The sequence below is a fragment of the Bos mutus genome, chromosome 13 (assembly GCF_027580195.1).
Source record: "Bos mutus isolate GX-2022 chromosome 13, NWIPB_WYAK_1.1, whole genome shotgun sequence".
NCBI classification, from domain to species: domain Eukaryota; kingdom Metazoa; phylum Chordata; class Mammalia; order Artiodactyla; family Bovidae; genus Bos; species Bos mutus.
Window position 1 is genome coordinate 36,827,876 of NC_091629.1, and position 16,688 is coordinate 36,844,563.

Below are 16,688 nucleotides of genomic sequence, written 5' to 3' on the forward strand. Positions count from 1 at the left end.
TGTTGTGTTGAAAACACTAAATTACATGGCAACCCATGTCAAGTTATATCCCTTTTCCACAAAAATAGTTTAAATCACTGTTATTTCCCACTGATTTCACTGACTTAAAATTTTGGCAATTTTTTTCACAATGTACAGGCATATTAATAAGAATTAGAAACAAAGGACAAATGCAACAGTGTGACACTGCGGCCACGCTGGCTCTATTTAGGTCACTCAGAGTGTCCCTGTCTCTTCCTCCTCAGGACCTTTGTATATATTCTTGGATCCCATTCCTGCATTTAAATCTTCCTATCTTCTGGATGGGGCATTGTCTACTTCAGAAAGTCTTCTTTACCTCTCACTTACCAAACTGTTATATGCTTTCTGAGGGTCCCACATAATCTTTTACCTCAGTGAAAAGTGTGAAAAAATGTTAAGTCAGTCATGTCTGATTCTTTGTGACGATATGGACTCTAGCTTGTCAGGCTCCTCTGTCCACGGAATTCTCCAGGCAAGAATAGTGGAGAGGGTAACCATTCCCTTCTTTAGGGGATTTTCCCTACCCAGAGATTCAATCCAGGTCTCCCACATTACAGGCAGATTCTTTATATCTGAGCCACCAGGGAAGCCCCAACCTCAGTGCACATGATCAAATAAACAGAGTTATTCATGTGGTCAGTAGTGCCCAATTTTTTTCGGCTCAATGTACCGTAGCCCACCAGGCTTCTCTGTCCATGGGATTCTCTAGGCAAGAATACCAGAGTGGGTTGCCATTTCCTCTTCCAGGGGATCTTCCCAACCCAGGGATCAAACCCACGTGTCCTGCATTGCAGGTGAATTCTTTACCACTGAGCCATCAGGGAAGCCCAGATAGAGTCATTGGTGGTAGTGGCTTAGTTGCTAAGTCATATTCAACTTTTGTGACCCCATGGACGGTTGCCTGCCATGGTCCTCTGTCCATGGGACTTTCTAGGCAAGACACTGGAGTGGGTTGCCCTTTCTTTCTCCAGGGGATCTTCCTGACTCAGGGATTGAACCTTGGTCTCGCGTATCACAGGCAGATTCTTTACTGACTGAGCCACCAGGGAAGCCCCAAATAGAATGATTGCTGCTACTGCTAAGTTGCTTCAGTCGTGTCCGACTCTGTGCGACCCCATAGATGGAAGCCCACTAGGCTCCCGTGTCTCTGGGATTTTCCAGGCAAGAACACTGGAGTGGGTTGCCATTTCCTTCTCCAATGCATGAAAGCGAAAAGTGAAAGTGAAGTCGCTCAGTCCTGCCCGACTCTTAGCGACCCCATGGACTGCAACCTACCAGGCTCCTCCGTCCATGGGATTTTCCAGGCAAGAGTACTGGAGTGCGGTGCCATTGCCTTCTCCAATAGAATGATTAGTGGTTACCAACTGTCTCCATGCTGGCTGTAAGATCTGAGGGCAGAAAGGGCCCATGTCTTTTTATTGACCCAATATACATTCTGCCTGGCAATGGGTTGGGCAAAATTATTTAATGGTATTATCCCAAATTGGGTTTTTAGGATAAAAGTGGCTAAAATTCTGGAGCCTCACAAGAATCAACACCATTCCTTCTCCTTGCCCTCCTAAATTAGTCATTTTTTCAGAACACCACTTCCAATGCAAAAGAATCCTATCCCGTAGACAGAACTTGAAATGTGTGACAGCTGTTTATCATTCATTCACTTATTTGAACATTTATTTAAGTCCTGGCATAAGACTATGCACAAATACAAATAAAACCAAGTATCTGCACCTAAACTTTAAATTTTTGTTTACTCTGGCAGAGAGCCTATAAGGGTTTCCCAGGTGGCACAGCGGTAAAGACTCCACCTGCCAATGCAGGATATGCAAGAGATATACCCAGGGTTCTATCCCTGGGTCAGGAAGATCCCCTGGGGTAGGAAATGCAACCCACTCCAGTATTCTTGCCTGGAAAATTCCATGGACAGAGAAGCCTGGTGGGTTACAGTTCATAGGGTCCCCAAATAGTCTGACACGACTGAGCACACTTATGTCTGTCTAGTACATAGAAAGGCTCAACACCCATTACCAAGAATAACACATCTTCTATAGTAGGGCTAACACTTTTAGTCCTTTCTGCAAGTACAGGGTAGGCTAGGGTAGGCTAGCAACAGTGGTCACGTCTACAGCATTCACTCAACACTTACACTTATTTAAAACTTTATTAGTGTATAAACAAAGCTAAGACTTCATATGATAAACAGAAGTTCTATGGTAATGAGGTCATCATTTTCAGTACTGTAACAAGCCTGTGTATGCAACACATATTTTCAAAAGTAATACAAGTCAATACTTTTAAAAGTATATTCTGTGTTGTAAACACTAAATTACATGGCAATCCATGTCAAGTGACATCCCTTCTCCACAAAAATAGTTTGCTGCCAAGTCGCTTCAGTCGTGTCCGACTGACTCTGTGCGACCCCATAGACAGCAGTCCACCAGGCTCCCCCGTCCCTGGGATTCTCCAGGCAAGAACACTGGAGTGGTTGCCATTTAAATCACTGCTATTTCCTACTGACTTCACGCTAAGTTTTTGCCATTTTTTTTCACAATGTACAGGCATATTTATAAGAATTAGAAACAAAAGACAAATGGAACAGTTCTCTAAAAAGTGCATCAAGGCATTTGTCCATTTCAGAAGTGTTAAGAGCTGACATTTTATGCATCAAAAATTACACTGAAAAGTTTTAATATGTGAATAGCAATGATATATGGTTTCACTAGCATGAACAGCTGTCTTCTATTGAAGTAAGACTCCAACGTGATTTCTTTGTGATCTTCAGTTGCAATCAATAAAGTATTTTTTAAAAAACTTTATGGCACTAATGGTAAAGAACCTGCCTGCTGAAGCAGGAGACACAGAAGACAAGGGTTCAATCCGTGGATTGGGAAGATCCCCTGGAGAAGGGCATGGCAACCCACTCCAGTATTCTTGCCTGGAGAATCCCATGATAGAGGAGCCTGACGGGCTTCAGTCCACGAAGAGTAGAACACAACTGAAGCAACTCAGCATGCACGCACGTAGCAGGCACTGTTCTAAATACATAACAGGGATAAAGGGATGCAAGAAATATGCACTCAGCCCTCAAGGAATTTGGTTTAGCAGAAGAAACCTATATAAATATTGCCCTAATGTGTCATAGGTAACAACCTTAGCACTGAGACCCAAAGGAAAGTCAGCTGAAAGTCACTCTATTGGGATTGGATCAGGGAAGGTTTCAGAAAAAAACCCTTAAACTAAGCCCAGAAGGATGAGCTAGAATTCTCCAGTGAAGTAAAGAGGGAAATGGCAGTGCCCACAGAAGGAACTGCAGGCTGGTGCAAATACAGGGAGCCAGGAAACATCATGGTGTGTTGAGATCTTGTTCTGCCCAACTGAACACAGCTTTGGGTAACAGTTGAGGAAGCTGAAGAGACAAATGGGGCCGGATTATAGATATAATATGATAAGGAGTTTGAACTTTGTAAGGGAAAGTATTGCAAAAAAGTCTAATTAGGGTAATGATATGGCCAGTCTACATTTAGAAAGATTAGTGGTTTAAGGACTCCACAACTCCCATGAGAGGGCTGACCTTAGCAGGGAGTGCTCACTCGCCGTCTGATTTATTGACGGTTCGCTTTCTCCTAGCCTTGATCAGTAATGTCACCTGCAGCAGTGCAACCCCGCCCCCCCAGGAGCATCCAGTGGTCTGACATCAGCAGCACTTCCCGACAAGAGATAAGGCACTCACTGTCTCCAGAGGGCGGCCACCCACAGAGTGATGTGAGCATTCTTCCAGAGGGTGACAGCCCTGGGGTTGAGTTGGGCTGTGCCCCTACTTGTGAGACCACCAGGTTTGCCTCATTTTCCTTCTCCGCAGCAGGGGAAGGCCCGGCCCTAGGAGGCTGCGCGTTATGCCGTAGATACAGGGCGAGAGCCGGCGAAGGGCAGACCCACCGCCCGTAGAAGCGGGGTCGCGAGCCGCCGGCTCCGCCCGAAGACTAGAGCCAGAAAGCTAGCGGGGTAACCAGGCCGTGGACAGGAGGGCTGGGCGGCTCACCGGTAAAAAGCAGAGTCCCCGAGTGGGTTCCAGTTCGCGGTGTAGCAATCCATGGCTGGTACAAGCGGCGACTTGCCAGCGCCAGGTACACTCGCCCAGCTTGGGCTCCAGGCAGGCACTTCCGCTTCCGCCCGTCCGGGTCACGTGATGAGGCCGCGGCCACCAGACTTCACCGCTGTGGGCGGCTTTTCTTGGCCGTCGCTGTGCCCCCGCCCACACGGGGGCGGGCTCGGCCCTGGCTCCTGCTCCCTACGGCGGCCACCCGCGCTGCCTTCTTGTCCCCTCGGACGTTGGGGGGTCGGGCAGGGCAGAACATGAGTGACCGGAAGTGGGAGTTGTGAGCGTTGTCGCCCGGGGCGGGGAGGCCCGAGGCGTCGTCGGGCCTCCGCGACTCACGTATGGAGAGAGCTGGGCGAAGGGCTGCGCGCCGACCACTAACCGGGACGCACAAGCTCTGCGAGGCAGGAGCAGTGCTGAAGCGACCAGCTCTTTTGGCACGGGAACATGAGGCTAGGCCTGGCGCCCGCTGCAGGCGACGCGCGCAGTGTGCGGGCCTGCCCCAGTCGCTGGTGAACGGCGCGGAGCCCCGGGACTCGGTAATTGGCGCGAGCGCGCGCGCGCATGCGCGGGGCGGCGACAGGCACGTGGCGGGGCGCAGGGCGGCACCGCGTGGGAAGCGGCAGGGTATCCCGGAGGTTCGCGGGCCTTGGCTCACTGTGCCAAGTGCAACAGAGGCTGGCGCCACCATGGACCCCACTCTAATGCTGCCACCTGGTACCTGTAACCCTGAGCAGCTTGAAAGGGGCCAGCGCAGGTCTCCTCTATCCCAAAGTGGGCCCTGGAGCTAGTTGAGTCCCCTCCCTCGTGCAGCTTGGTGGCCTTTCCCTGCAGCCCGTCGTTGTTGGCGGCAGCATGGTCTTCTGTCTGGAGAACGAGGAGCCGTGCCGCCCGCAGCGAAGCAACATGGTCCGTTTCCAGGCCTCGGAAGTCCAGCAGCTGCTACACAACAAGTTCGTGGTCATCTTGGGGGACTCAAGTGAGTGCTAGAATCCCACTTCCTGGTCCCGCACCTGCGGTCTGTTTTCTGCGTCTGGACGTTTGGTCTCCATCTCAAACCTCTTTCCTGATCCCCAGTCCGTTCCAGTACAGAAGGTTTATTTCCCCAACGCCTTCCACAGGTGTCCTGACAGATGTAGATTGTCAGGCTTTTCACCCCCACCTTGCTCAACATTTTTCTTCCTGACAGTGCCCCACAGTGTCCTCATGGAAGCAGTGTATTGTCTGTTTCTTGGGTGACTTGGCCAACTTACTCCTGCCAGGTCGCTATGAAGGTATACACCTGGAAGGAACAAAGTCAGTGCCAGGACTTTTTAACTTCACCTTTTCTCATACCTCTAAGTCAATACTCCACAAAGGTGGTGTTGGGCCACCTCAGCAAGAGGCCTGGATTTGAAAGGAGCTGGGGGTGGAGTAGGGCCTGCCTCAGCCTCAAGATCTTTGTCTCCCTTCAGTCCAGCGGTCTGTGTATAAAGACCTGGTGCTCCTGCTCCAGAAAGACTCACTGCTCACAGCTGCCCAGCTGAAAGCCAAGGTGAGGGAAGCTTGGTGGCCATGCCAGTGATGGCGGGCACAGACTCTGGCCTGGTAGGGGCCTCCTCCATGGCTTGGGTCTGACCAGCTGGGTGGGGGGGGTGGGCAGGGGGAGCTGAGCTTTGAACAGGACCAGCTGGTCGCTGGGGGTCAGCTGGGCGAGCTGCACAACGGGACACAGTACCGGGAGGTCCGCCAGTTCTGCTCGGGTTCTGGCCACCACCTTGTACGCTTCTACTTCCTCACCCGCGTTTACTCCGAGTACCTCGAGGGAGTCCTGGAGGAGCTGACATATGGGCCTGCCCCGGACCTGGTGATCATCAACTCCTGCCTCTGGGATCTCTCCAGGTTGGGGCGGGGGGAGAGGGAAATACTGATTGGGGGTGGAGGTATGGCTCAGAGGCCACCCACCCCTGTCTTCTTGCTCACCCTTTGTGCTACCCAACAGGTATGGCCGCTGCTCAATGGAGAGCTACCGAGAGAACCTGGAGCGAGTGTTCGTGCGCATGGACCAGGTGTTGCCAGATTCCTGCCTGCTGGTATGGAACATGGCAATGCCCCTAGGAGAGCGTATCACTGGGGGTTTCCTCCTGCCTGAGGCAAGTGACTGGAGCACCTCAGGATAGAAGATGGGGCAGCTGATTGGTAGATAGAGGACCCTCCCTCCCGATTCTGCATCATTCAGTGGCTCTTAGATGCTGCATTTTCTCACTCAGCTCCAGCCCCTGGCAGGCTCTCTGCGGCGGGATGTGGTTGAAGGGAACTTCTACAGTGCTACTCTGGCTGGGGACCACTGCTTTGATGTCTTAGACCTCCACTTTCACTTTCGGCATGCAGTACGGCACCGTCACCGGGATGGTGTCCACTGGGACCAGCATGCCCACCGCCACCTCTCACATTTGCTTCTGACCCATGTGGCCGATGCCTGGGGTGTGGAGCTGCCCAAGCGTGACTATCCCCATGGTGAGCCCTATCACAGGTGGGGAGGGTAGTGATGCAAAGAGGGCCCTCAGAGCATAGGTCTCATAAACAGCAGGACAGAGATCCTCAAGGGGAGCAGAGCCCCCTGAAGGACCATTGTGAATCCTGAGTGTGCCTTCCTTCCCCTAGCCCTGTAGTCACCTTTGTGTACACGAATTGAGTATTGAGTACATAAGGCAATATGTCAAAAGATCCATATGCTACAGATAAACAGGAAAAGAATGGGAGTACTTTTAGGTAGGAGTGGATGTAGGGCGTGGAAAAGCAGAATCAGAGGAAAGGTAATTCAGGCAGAGTGGTAGAAGCAACAAAGCCCCTTGGCAGGGACTGTTAAACCCTCAGTTCCCGCCTGCTTTTAAAGGGGACGTCATGGTTTATTGTTCCATGTCTGTTTCTGTCCTGGATCATGTCCTGCAAGGGTAAAGTACCTGCCTCACTTGTTAATAATTCATCCCTTTCAGCCCCAGTATCTAGCACAATTGCTGTGTATATAGTACCTGCAGGATGGTGTTTATTGAATTGGAGACGTGAGTCATGTTAGAAGGCTGTAGTAGCACTGGAGGATGTGAGGGCAGAATGGCCAAGAGTGTCACTTTTAGCCTGGAGTTGGAATATCAGGAAAATGAATTAGGACCTTGATCATATAATGGTCCAATTTCTTTGTTTTTTTTTAGGTGAGAACTAAATCTTACCTTCCTTGGTGGCTCAGATAATAAAGAATCTGCCTCCAATGCAGGAGACCTGGGTTCAATCCCTGGGTTGGGAAGGTCCCCTGGAGCAGGGCATGGCAACCCACTCTAGTATTCTTGCCTGGAGAATCCCCGTGGACAGAGGGCCCTGGTGGGCTACGGTGCATAGGGTTTCAAAGAGTCAGACACAACTGAGCAACTAGCACACAAATCTCATCTAAATCAGTTGGAAAACTGATCCTTAACAGAGAAAGGGATCCTCTAAAGGTTGTAAGGCTAGTTTGTTGTGTCTCAGGTCTTCTGAACTCAATTTGGAGCCACAGAAATAGCAACATCAAAAGGAACAGTTAGGTGGAAGGATGAGTTGGTGAGTTTGATGAGGGCAGATCTCTTTGAAGTACTATGGAAATGTTGAGTAGATTTGGAGTCAGTGGTCCCCAGCAGGGAAATGGCCGATAAGGGTGTGAATGTGAACAGTGACAGAAAGAGCAAAACAATGGCCATGTTTGGGAGTTGGAAGAGAAGAGAGACTGATGGGGGAAACAAAAGGAGATAAGGATAGAGGCACTTTCAGGGAGGGGAGAGGCTTTTGGCCATGTCATGTGATAGTTAGGAAGTGAAGAAGTGGTTACATTTTTGTAGGAAAAGTATTAAAGAAGTGGAGTAGGGTTAAAAGAGGCAGTGAACAGTTGAGAAGGGAATGGTGCCTGGGCAAAAATATACTCTTTGTGGGAGGAAGTGTGAAAGGAACCCGTACCTGCTGGGAAAGGAAGTGATAGGATCTTTGTTTTTAACAGAGACTTACTAAACTTAGTTATTGGTCTTTGAGGAAGAGCTAGGAGAGGAGAGATAGACAAGCTGGGCACTAGAGGGAGAAGACTGGAAGGGATCATGAGGTCAGATTGGAGGGAATCATGAACAAAGACAGATCCACTGACTCCACTGACTACTGAGACACAGGGAAGAAGGAGCATAGCTTGGGCTTGGCCTGAAATGAGAGGGGATGAGGAAACCTGAGTATGAAGTAGAGGGTACTGTGTTCTCCAGGAGGAGAAAGTAAAGGTTTAGAAGCGTAGGCTGCCAGAGTTCAGGGTGACCTGGCTTCCTAGGCCTACTTAAAACAACCATCCTGTTTCTAGACCCATGGATTAAAGACTGGCCAGAGCCGGATCATCTCTTCCAGGGGAGCCAGGGGCAGCCCTCAGACTTCGGGGAGCAGCCGGCCTTGCCCCCACTCTCTCCCTTACCTCCTCCCATGCCTTTTCCCTATCCTCTTCCTCAGCCTTCCCTGCCTCCACTGTTTCCACCCCTGCCCCAGGAACCCCCTTTTTTCCCAGGCCAGCCCTTCCCACCCTGTGAATTCTTCAATTTTAATCCAATGGAAGACTTCTCGATACCACCCCACTTAGGTATGTGCCCCCACAACTTCCCAGCACACCTTTTCCAGCCTCTCCTTGAACCTCCCTTAACCTGGTCTCCTGTGTCCAAATGGGCTGAGAGAAGTCAGAGACTCCTTGTGCCCTACCCTGGATTGGGTTCTGTCACAGCTGAGTTTGGAACAGCATCTGTAGACTCATGAGTTAGCTCATTGATTGTCAGTTTCCTGACTTGGCAGTACGGGAAGCGGTATTGCCATTTTGTAGATGGGGAAATTGAAGGCCAGAGAAACTCACCCTGAAGAACCAGAACTGCCTAAGGCAGAGTTGTGCTCACCATGGCCAGAAGCCCACTCTGATGATGGCTGGTTCTTTTGTAGGATGTGGCCCTGGAGTGAACTTTGTGCCTGGCCCCGTGCCTCCTCCAGTCCCCAGCCCTGTCCGCCATGGTCAGCACCGGGGCTTGGCTGTCCACCGAGGGATGTCACGCTGTGTTCACAACAGCCCCTACCATGTGCCGAGGATGGGGGCGCCCTGCAGGCAGCGTCCAAGACACTCAGACAGGCTGATCCACACATACAAACTGGATAGACGACCTCATGCCCATTCGGGTACATGGCCGGGGTAGACTGGTTCTTGCGTTTGGGCTGTGTGTGCCAGTGGCCCTGCAGTGCCTGTTTGCTACACCAGGTGTTGGCGTGGCACCTGCTATGCCTGACGTTGTTATACATTGCTGTCACCAATAAAGGCATGGAAAAACAGAGTGACATCTTTTTGTGAAAGGGAGTGAGTCTCTGAACTGTGATCTTAAGAGTTGAGGAGGCTACCTCTGGGTTCTCTCCAGTCGGACCTTGCAATCCACACTGTTTAGAAATCATTGACTGCATCTTTCATACTGTCTCACACGCTGAATTATACTCCTACCAGAACACACGTGTACTTAACAAAGACCCTGGAGGGGTTACCTATTGTCAGCAGCTCTTTGGGATTGGGAAATGTCACAGGCTGAGCTGTAATTGAAACTTAATATTTTGTATGGAGTTTGGAATCTGGCTAGTTCTCACCTGTACTAGTCTCACCCATTCATATGTATGTTCAACGTTCACCTACTCCGGGAGATATACCAACCTTGCCTTGTACAATTTCTTGGCTCATGGTAGACACTCAGAAGTGGTTGGAACTAAGCAAGAAGCTCCCAGGCCCAAGTGGGAGACTGATTAGAAAACCATTACTTAATAGATACAATATGCAGTAGTAGTAAAGTGAACGCAAACCTATTTGGTGGGTGGGCAGGAGAAGAGGAGCAGAGAGAGAATTCCAAGGTTGGGAGTAGGGAGTGGGGAGCTGTGCCAAACTTAATAAGAAAGTTAAAAGAATTCAGGGACTTCCCTGATGGTAGTGACTAAGACTCCATGCTCCGAATGCACGCAGAGGCCCAGGTTCAGTTTGTGGTCGGGGAACTAGATACTTCATGCTGCAAATAAAGATCCTATATCCCACATGCAACTCAGACCTGGCACAGCCAAATTAATTAATTTTTTAAAAGTACAGCATCTCAGCTTTGACAAATGATCTTGACCCTGGGTTGGGTGTAGTATGAGGTGGGGGCTGAAACAAGGCAGTAAGTACACTGATAAGCGATGTGAAGCAGGAAAATAAGGAAACACACAGACCCACTAAACCTTAAGTAGAATAGGCTGGAGAAGAGGATGCAGAATTACTGCATTATCTTTCCTTACTTTTTATTGACATTTTACTTTGTCAAAGAACGTAACATCTTACAGAAATGGAAATAGTGGACCAAAGAAGTGTTGATCCTTGGTGGATAACTATTAAGTGCAAATGAAAGGAATCTACTAAATAAACACACACTGGTGCTGGGGAAACTGGTACAGACAACATAAGTTAATAAAATCCTTTAGAGAATAATGTCATCAGGGCTACTGAGACTTACTGAGAGTGCTTGAAATGAGCTTGGTTTTCTTTGCTGTAGACAGTGGATGGGAACATACAAAAGTGAAAGAAAGCCTCTTGTTAGGAAGATAGATTTTAGATAATTTTTATTGTAAAAACTTTTTTTGTTTTGTTTTCATCAGTGTGGAGAATCCCTTGTTCAGTCATTTATTCCTTGACACAAAACCCTTTTCTTTGCACCTCTGAAACTGGGGCTTCTCAGTGTTTCTATGGAAAATTGTACACCTAACTAAACTGGTTTATGGAAGAAAGTAATATGAGTTACCCAGCTTCACGGAGCCCTCTGTTGCTTGCCATCCTGTTCTCTAAGAAAACCTTGCGTGCGTGCTAAGTCATTTCAGTCGTGTCCGATTCTTTTCGACAGGCTGGTCTGTCTAGGCTTTTCCATTCCCTCCCAACCCCACCCCAAGTCTGGCACGCTCACACTGTGAGCGCTTTGAGACTTCAGTGTGCTCCAGATCCCTGTCAATCTACCTCTGTGTTTCTCATTTTCACCCCATCTTGCTGTGTAGCTCCCATTGCTCACAGGTTTTATAATCTTTTCCTCAGCATCCCAATGTAGATTTGAAATCTATTGTAAGGATAAAATGGGGATAAATTATTTTATTTTCAGTTTGCTGTCATGTAAGCACATAGTACACTTGACTCCTTTATTAACAAATTTTTTATTAAGTTGTGACTGGGAAACAAGAAACTTCAAAATAGCTGCATACAAGTCATTACATGAATTTAAATTGTTTCCTGGATTTTGTTTTGAGATTATAAAAACAAAATCTTACATTTCTCCAGTATGTAGGCACATAGTATGTAGGCTAGTCAAGCATGAGAGAACTCAAACTTCACTGACAAATCGTGTAAGAAGAAAAGTGTACACAGACTTCCTCTCATTCATGGAATTTTGGTTTTTAAAAGTGACTCCAATATTCTTTCCTTTGCCAAAATAAAGTATTTCTGAAAGGGTTAACAGATGCACCAGCACAGCATGTTACACAAGCCTTTATTTTTCAGGGGAGAAAAGTTTTAAGAAATTTGGAAGATTGTTTTTTTCAAAAAACTTTAACCCAGGGACTTTCCTGGTGTTCCAGTGGTTAGAACTCTGCCTTCCAATGCAGGGGGTCTAGGTTTGATACCTGGTCAGGGAACTAAGGAGACGGCAATGGCACCCCACTCTAGTACTCTTGCCTGGAAAATCCCATGGGTGGAGGAGCCTGGTAGGCTGCAGTCCATGCGGTCGCTAGGAGTTGGACACGACTGAGCGACTTCACTTTAACTTTTCACTTTCATGCATTGGAGAAGGAAATGGTAACCCACTCCAGTGTTCTTGCCTGGAGAATCCCAGGGACAGGGGAGCCTGGTGGGCTGCTGTCTACGGGGTCGCACAGAGTAGGACACGACTGAAGTGACTTAGCAGCAACAGCAGCATTCCATTATATGCGATATCTGTGTTTATCCATTTACCTGTTGAGGGACACGAGTTATTTTCAGTTTTTGACCCTATAAATAAAGCCGCTATGAACATTTCTGTATAAATCTTTGTATGGACATATGCTGTCTTTTTTTTTTTTTTAACTTTACATAATTGTATTAGTTTTGCCAAATATCAAAATTAATCCGCCACGGTATACATGTGTTCCCCATCCTGAACCCTCCTCCCTCCTCCCTCCCCATACCATCCCTCTGGGTCGTCCCAGTGCTCTAGCCCCAAGCATCCAGTATCGTGCATCGAACCTGGACTGGCATCTCGTTTCATACATGATATTTTACATGTTTCAATGCCATTCTCCCAAATCTTCCCACCCTCTCCCTCTCCCACAGAGTCCATAAGACTGTTCTATACATCAGTGTCTCTTTTGCTGTCTCGTACAAAGGGTTATTGTTACCATCTTTCTAAATTCCATATATATGCGTTAGTATACTGTAAAGGTGTTTTTCCTTCTGGCTTACTTCACTCTGTATAATAGGCTCCAGTTTCATCCACCTCATTAGAACTGATTCAAATTCATTTCTCTTGGGGAAATATCTAGGAATAAAATGTCTGGATGGTACGGAAGATGTATGTTTAACTTTTTAAGAAACTACCAAATGATTTTCCAAAGTGGTTGTCCCATTTTACATTCACACTGACAGTGTCTAAGGGTTGAAGTTCTTCCACATTCTTGACAACACTTGGTATCAGTTATCTTTTTAATATTAGCCATTCTAATAGGGGGAAGGTATGGTTTTAATTTGCATTTACATAATGACTAACAATATTGAACATTTTCCTGTGCTTATTTGCAATCTATATGTCTTTTTTGGTAAAGTTTCTGTTTAAATTGTTTGTTCTTCATCACCATGCCCCCTTTTAAAAACCTTACTGGGTTTTGAGAGTTCTTTACTTTGTATCCAAGTCTGTTATCAGATATATATTTTGCAAATACTTTCTCCCAGAGTGTGGCTTGTCTTTTGAAGGACAGAACATTTTAATTTTAGTCAAGGACAGCTTATCAATTTTTCTTTTATGGATTATATTTTTGGTGTCATGTCTAAGAAATCTCTACCTAACCCAATGTCATGGCTATTTTCTCTGTTTGCTTCTAGAAGGTTTATAGTTTTAGGTTTTACATTTAAGTCTATGATATGTTCTGAATTAATTTTTGTACATGGTATAAGGTATGAATTGAAATTCATTTTTTTGCATATGAATATCTAATGGGTCCAGCCCACTTGTTGAAGACTGATCTTTCTCCACTAAATTCCGTTAACATTGTTGTAAAAAATCATGTATGTATTACACGTAGATCTATTTCTGGATTTTCTGTTTCATTTATCTATTAATATTTGTCTAACTTAATGCCAGTACCAACTCCCTTGATTTCTATAGCTTTATGATAAGTCTTGGAATCAGGTAGTGTTAGTCTTCCAAATGTTTTTCTTTATCAAAGTTATTCTGAGTCTTCTAGGACCTTTACATTTCCAAATGAGTTTTAAAATCAGCTTATTAATTTCTACACAAATTCTGAGATTTAGCAATTGTATTGAGCACATAGATCAATTTGAAAACACTTGAGATCTTACTGAGTCATCTAACCCAATGAGCAAGATATATCTCTCCATTTATTTAGATCTTCTTTAATTACTCTCAGCAATATGTTGTTGTTATCCATGTATAGATCTGTCGTATCTTTTGTCAGATACCCCCAGGTCCCACGTTATTTTATTGTAAGAGAGATTTTAAAGTATCTTTTTCTGATCATTCACTGCTAGTACAGAAAAATACAATTGATTTTGTATTTTGACCTTGTATCATAACTACAATCATGTACACATTACTTTGCTAAATTCAGTTATTCTAGTAGCTTTTTGATAGACTCCATCGGAGAAGGCAATGGCACCCCACTCCAGTACTCTTGCCTGGAAAATCCCATGGATGGAGGAGCCTAGTAGGCTGCAGTCCATGGGGCCGCTAAGAGTTGGACATGACTGAGGGACTTCCCTTTCACTTTTCACTTTCAAGCATTGGAGAAGGAAATGGCAACCCACTCCAGTGTTCTTGCCTGGAGAATCCCAGGGACGGGGCAGCCTGGTGGGCTGCTGTCTCTGGGGTTGCACAGAGTCGGACACGACTGAGGTGACTTACCAGCAGCAGCATAGGATTCTCTACTTACACAATTTTGTTGTCTGTGAATAAAGACACTTCTTGCTTTCCAGTCTGTATGCTTTTTATTTATATTTCTTGCCTTATGGCCTGGCTAGGACATCCAGGACAATGTTAAATAGAAATGGTGAGAACAGACGTACTTATCTTGTTCCTGATCTCAGAGGAAAAAATATTCAGTTTTTCACCATTAAGTGTGAGATTAACTGTAGATTTATCATAGATGCCCTCTGTAAAGTTGAGGAAGTTTCCTTCTACTGCCAATTTGCTGAGAGGTTTTGTTTTTATTTTAAATCAGAAATAGATATTGTATTTTGCCAAATGCCTTTTCTATGTCTAAGGAAATAATCATGTATGCTTTTCAGTTTGATAATATGGTGAAGTCCATTGATTATATTTGAATGTTAAACCAATCATGCATTCTTGGCTTTAAAAAGGAAAGAGGGACTTCCCTAGCAGTCCAGTGGTTAAGGCTCCAAGCTTCCACTGCAGGGGGCATAGATTCCATTCCCAGTTGGGGGACTAAGATCCTGTTTGCTGTGCCACTAAAAAAAAAAAGAGATTGTACAGTCTGAAGGTGACAGAGTAAAGATGCTATTTCCTTCTCTCAGAAATCACCCAAGCAAAAGTGAAAACAAGAAACAGAAATGTAAATACCATATGAATTAGCTGGATAGGCTGAAAAAAAGCAGTGGAACCACTGCATGGTACAACTCACTTTGGAAATTATTGGGTAGCATTTACTAAAGTTGAACATTTACATTCTCTGTGATTTGACAATTTCACTTCAAGAGATCTGTACATCTAGAAAGATCTACCAAAAAACTTGCACAAGAATATTCATAGAATGTTTTTTCATAGTATCCAAAACTTGGAAACAAGCCAAATGTCCATCAACAAGAGTGAATAAATAGTTTTCCCATGCAATGAGATTGATATAAAGGAAAACAAAATCCTGATAGATGCAAAGATATGGGTAAATCTCACAGATGTAATCCTGAAAGAAGTCAGACACTAGAGTACATCTTGTATGGTTTTATTCTGCACAGTTTCAACAATAGGCTGCATAGATTCTGCACAGGTTTCAACAATCTATGCTGATAGAAATCAGAATCGTGATTACCTTTTGAGGGAGATACTAATTGGGAAAGGGCATGATGGAACTTTCTGGGACAATGGGAAAGTTCTATCTGGGTGGTAGTTATCTGGGTACACACACAAACAGACAAATATGTAAAAATTTATTGAACCCAATAAATATTTATTGAACCCAATAAATAAATAAAAAAATTTATTTATTTATTGAATAAATACTTGTGCATTTATTTGTATGTAAAATGTATGAATTATATGTAAGTCAAGAGGGAGCTAGGGTAGTTCACTGGTGGCTGGTGGACTAGTGGTTAGGATTCTGGGCTTTCACTGCTGTGGCCTGGGTTCAATCCCTGGTCAGGAGATCCTGAAAGCAATGCAGTCCAGCCAAACAAACAAGAAAAACAGGATGTGCTTCTTTCCGGTAGTGGTTTAACATTAAAAGACACCTAAAAATTTAATTCACCACATAAACAGAATAAAGCAGAATAAACAGTCCTTGTCAGTTTAGTTCAGTGACTCAGTCATGTCTGACTCTTTGCAACCCAATGGATTGCAGCATGCCAGGCTTCCCTGTCCATCACCAACTCCTGGAGCTTGCTCAAACTCATGTCCATCGAGTTGGTGATACCATCCAACCATCTCATCCTTTGTCGTCCCTTCTCCTTCCACCTTCAATCTTTCCCATCATCAGGGTCTTTTCCATTGAGTCGGTTCTTCACATCAGGTGGCCAAATATTGGAGTTTCAGCTTCAGCATCAGTCCTTCCAATGAATATTCAGGACTGATTTCCTTTAGGATGGACTGGTTGGATCTCCTTGTAATCCAAGGGACTCTCAAGAGTCTTTTCCAACACCACAGTTCAAAAGCATCAATTCTTTGCCGCTCAGCTTTCTTTATAGTCCAACTTTCACATCCATACCTGACTACTGGAAAAACCATAGCTTTGACTAGACCTTTGTTGGCAAGGTAATGTCCCTGTTTTTCAGTATGCAGTCTAGGTTGGTCATAGCTTTTCTTCCAAGGAGAAAGCGTCTTTTAATTTCATGGCTGCAGTGACCATCTGCAGTGATTTGGAGCCCCCCAAAATAAAGTCTGTCACTGTTTTCCCATCTATTTGCCATGAAGTGATGGGACCGGATGCCATAATCTTCGTTTTCTGAATGTTGAGTTTTAAGCCAGCTTTTTCAGTCTCTCACTTTCATCAAGAGGCTCTTTAGTTCTTCACTTTCTGCCATAAGGGTGGTGTCATCTGCATATCTGAGGTTATTGATATTTCTCCCAGCAATCTT

The 16,688-nt window shown here is 45.7% G+C and overlaps 2 protein-coding genes across 7 annotated transcripts in view; one reads left to right on the top strand and one right to left on the bottom strand.

The window, feature by feature from the left end:
- The window catches only part of VPS16 (VPS16 core subunit of CORVET and HOPS complexes), a 28,169-nt gene extending 23,921 nt beyond the window's left edge, over positions 1–4,248 (bottom strand). The window contains exon 1 of the mRNA XM_005893939.2: positions 4,058–4,248. Within this exon, the coding sequence (XP_005894001.1) occupies positions 4,058–4,110 (53 nt within the window). The 5' untranslated portion in view covers positions 4,111–4,248. The remainder of the gene's footprint in view (positions 1–4,057) is intronic.
- PCED1A (PC-esterase domain containing 1A) lies at positions 4,224–9,456 on the top strand. 6 transcript variants are annotated; one of them, XM_070381325.1, is made up of 8 exons: positions 4,224–4,653; positions 4,928–5,093; positions 5,569–5,648; positions 5,757–5,995; positions 6,096–6,246; positions 6,364–6,610; positions 8,655–8,726; positions 9,074–9,456. In XM_070381325.1, the coding sequence occupies exons 1-8, from the start codon at positions 4,456–4,458 to the stop codon at positions 9,319–9,321; spliced, it is 1,401 nt and encodes a 466-aa protein (XP_070237426.1). In that variant the 5' UTR covers positions 4,224–4,455; the 3' UTR covers positions 9,322–9,456. The 6 variants fall into 6 exon arrangements, with proteins under 6 accessions (XP_070237426.1, XP_070237427.1, XP_070237424.1 ...); XM_070381323.1 differs by having other exon boundaries at positions 4,236–4,653; positions 6,096–6,186; positions 8,457–8,726; XM_070381322.1 differs by having other exon boundaries at positions 4,241–4,653; positions 8,457–8,726.
- The last annotated feature ends 7,232 nt before the right edge of the window (positions 9,457–16,688 follow it).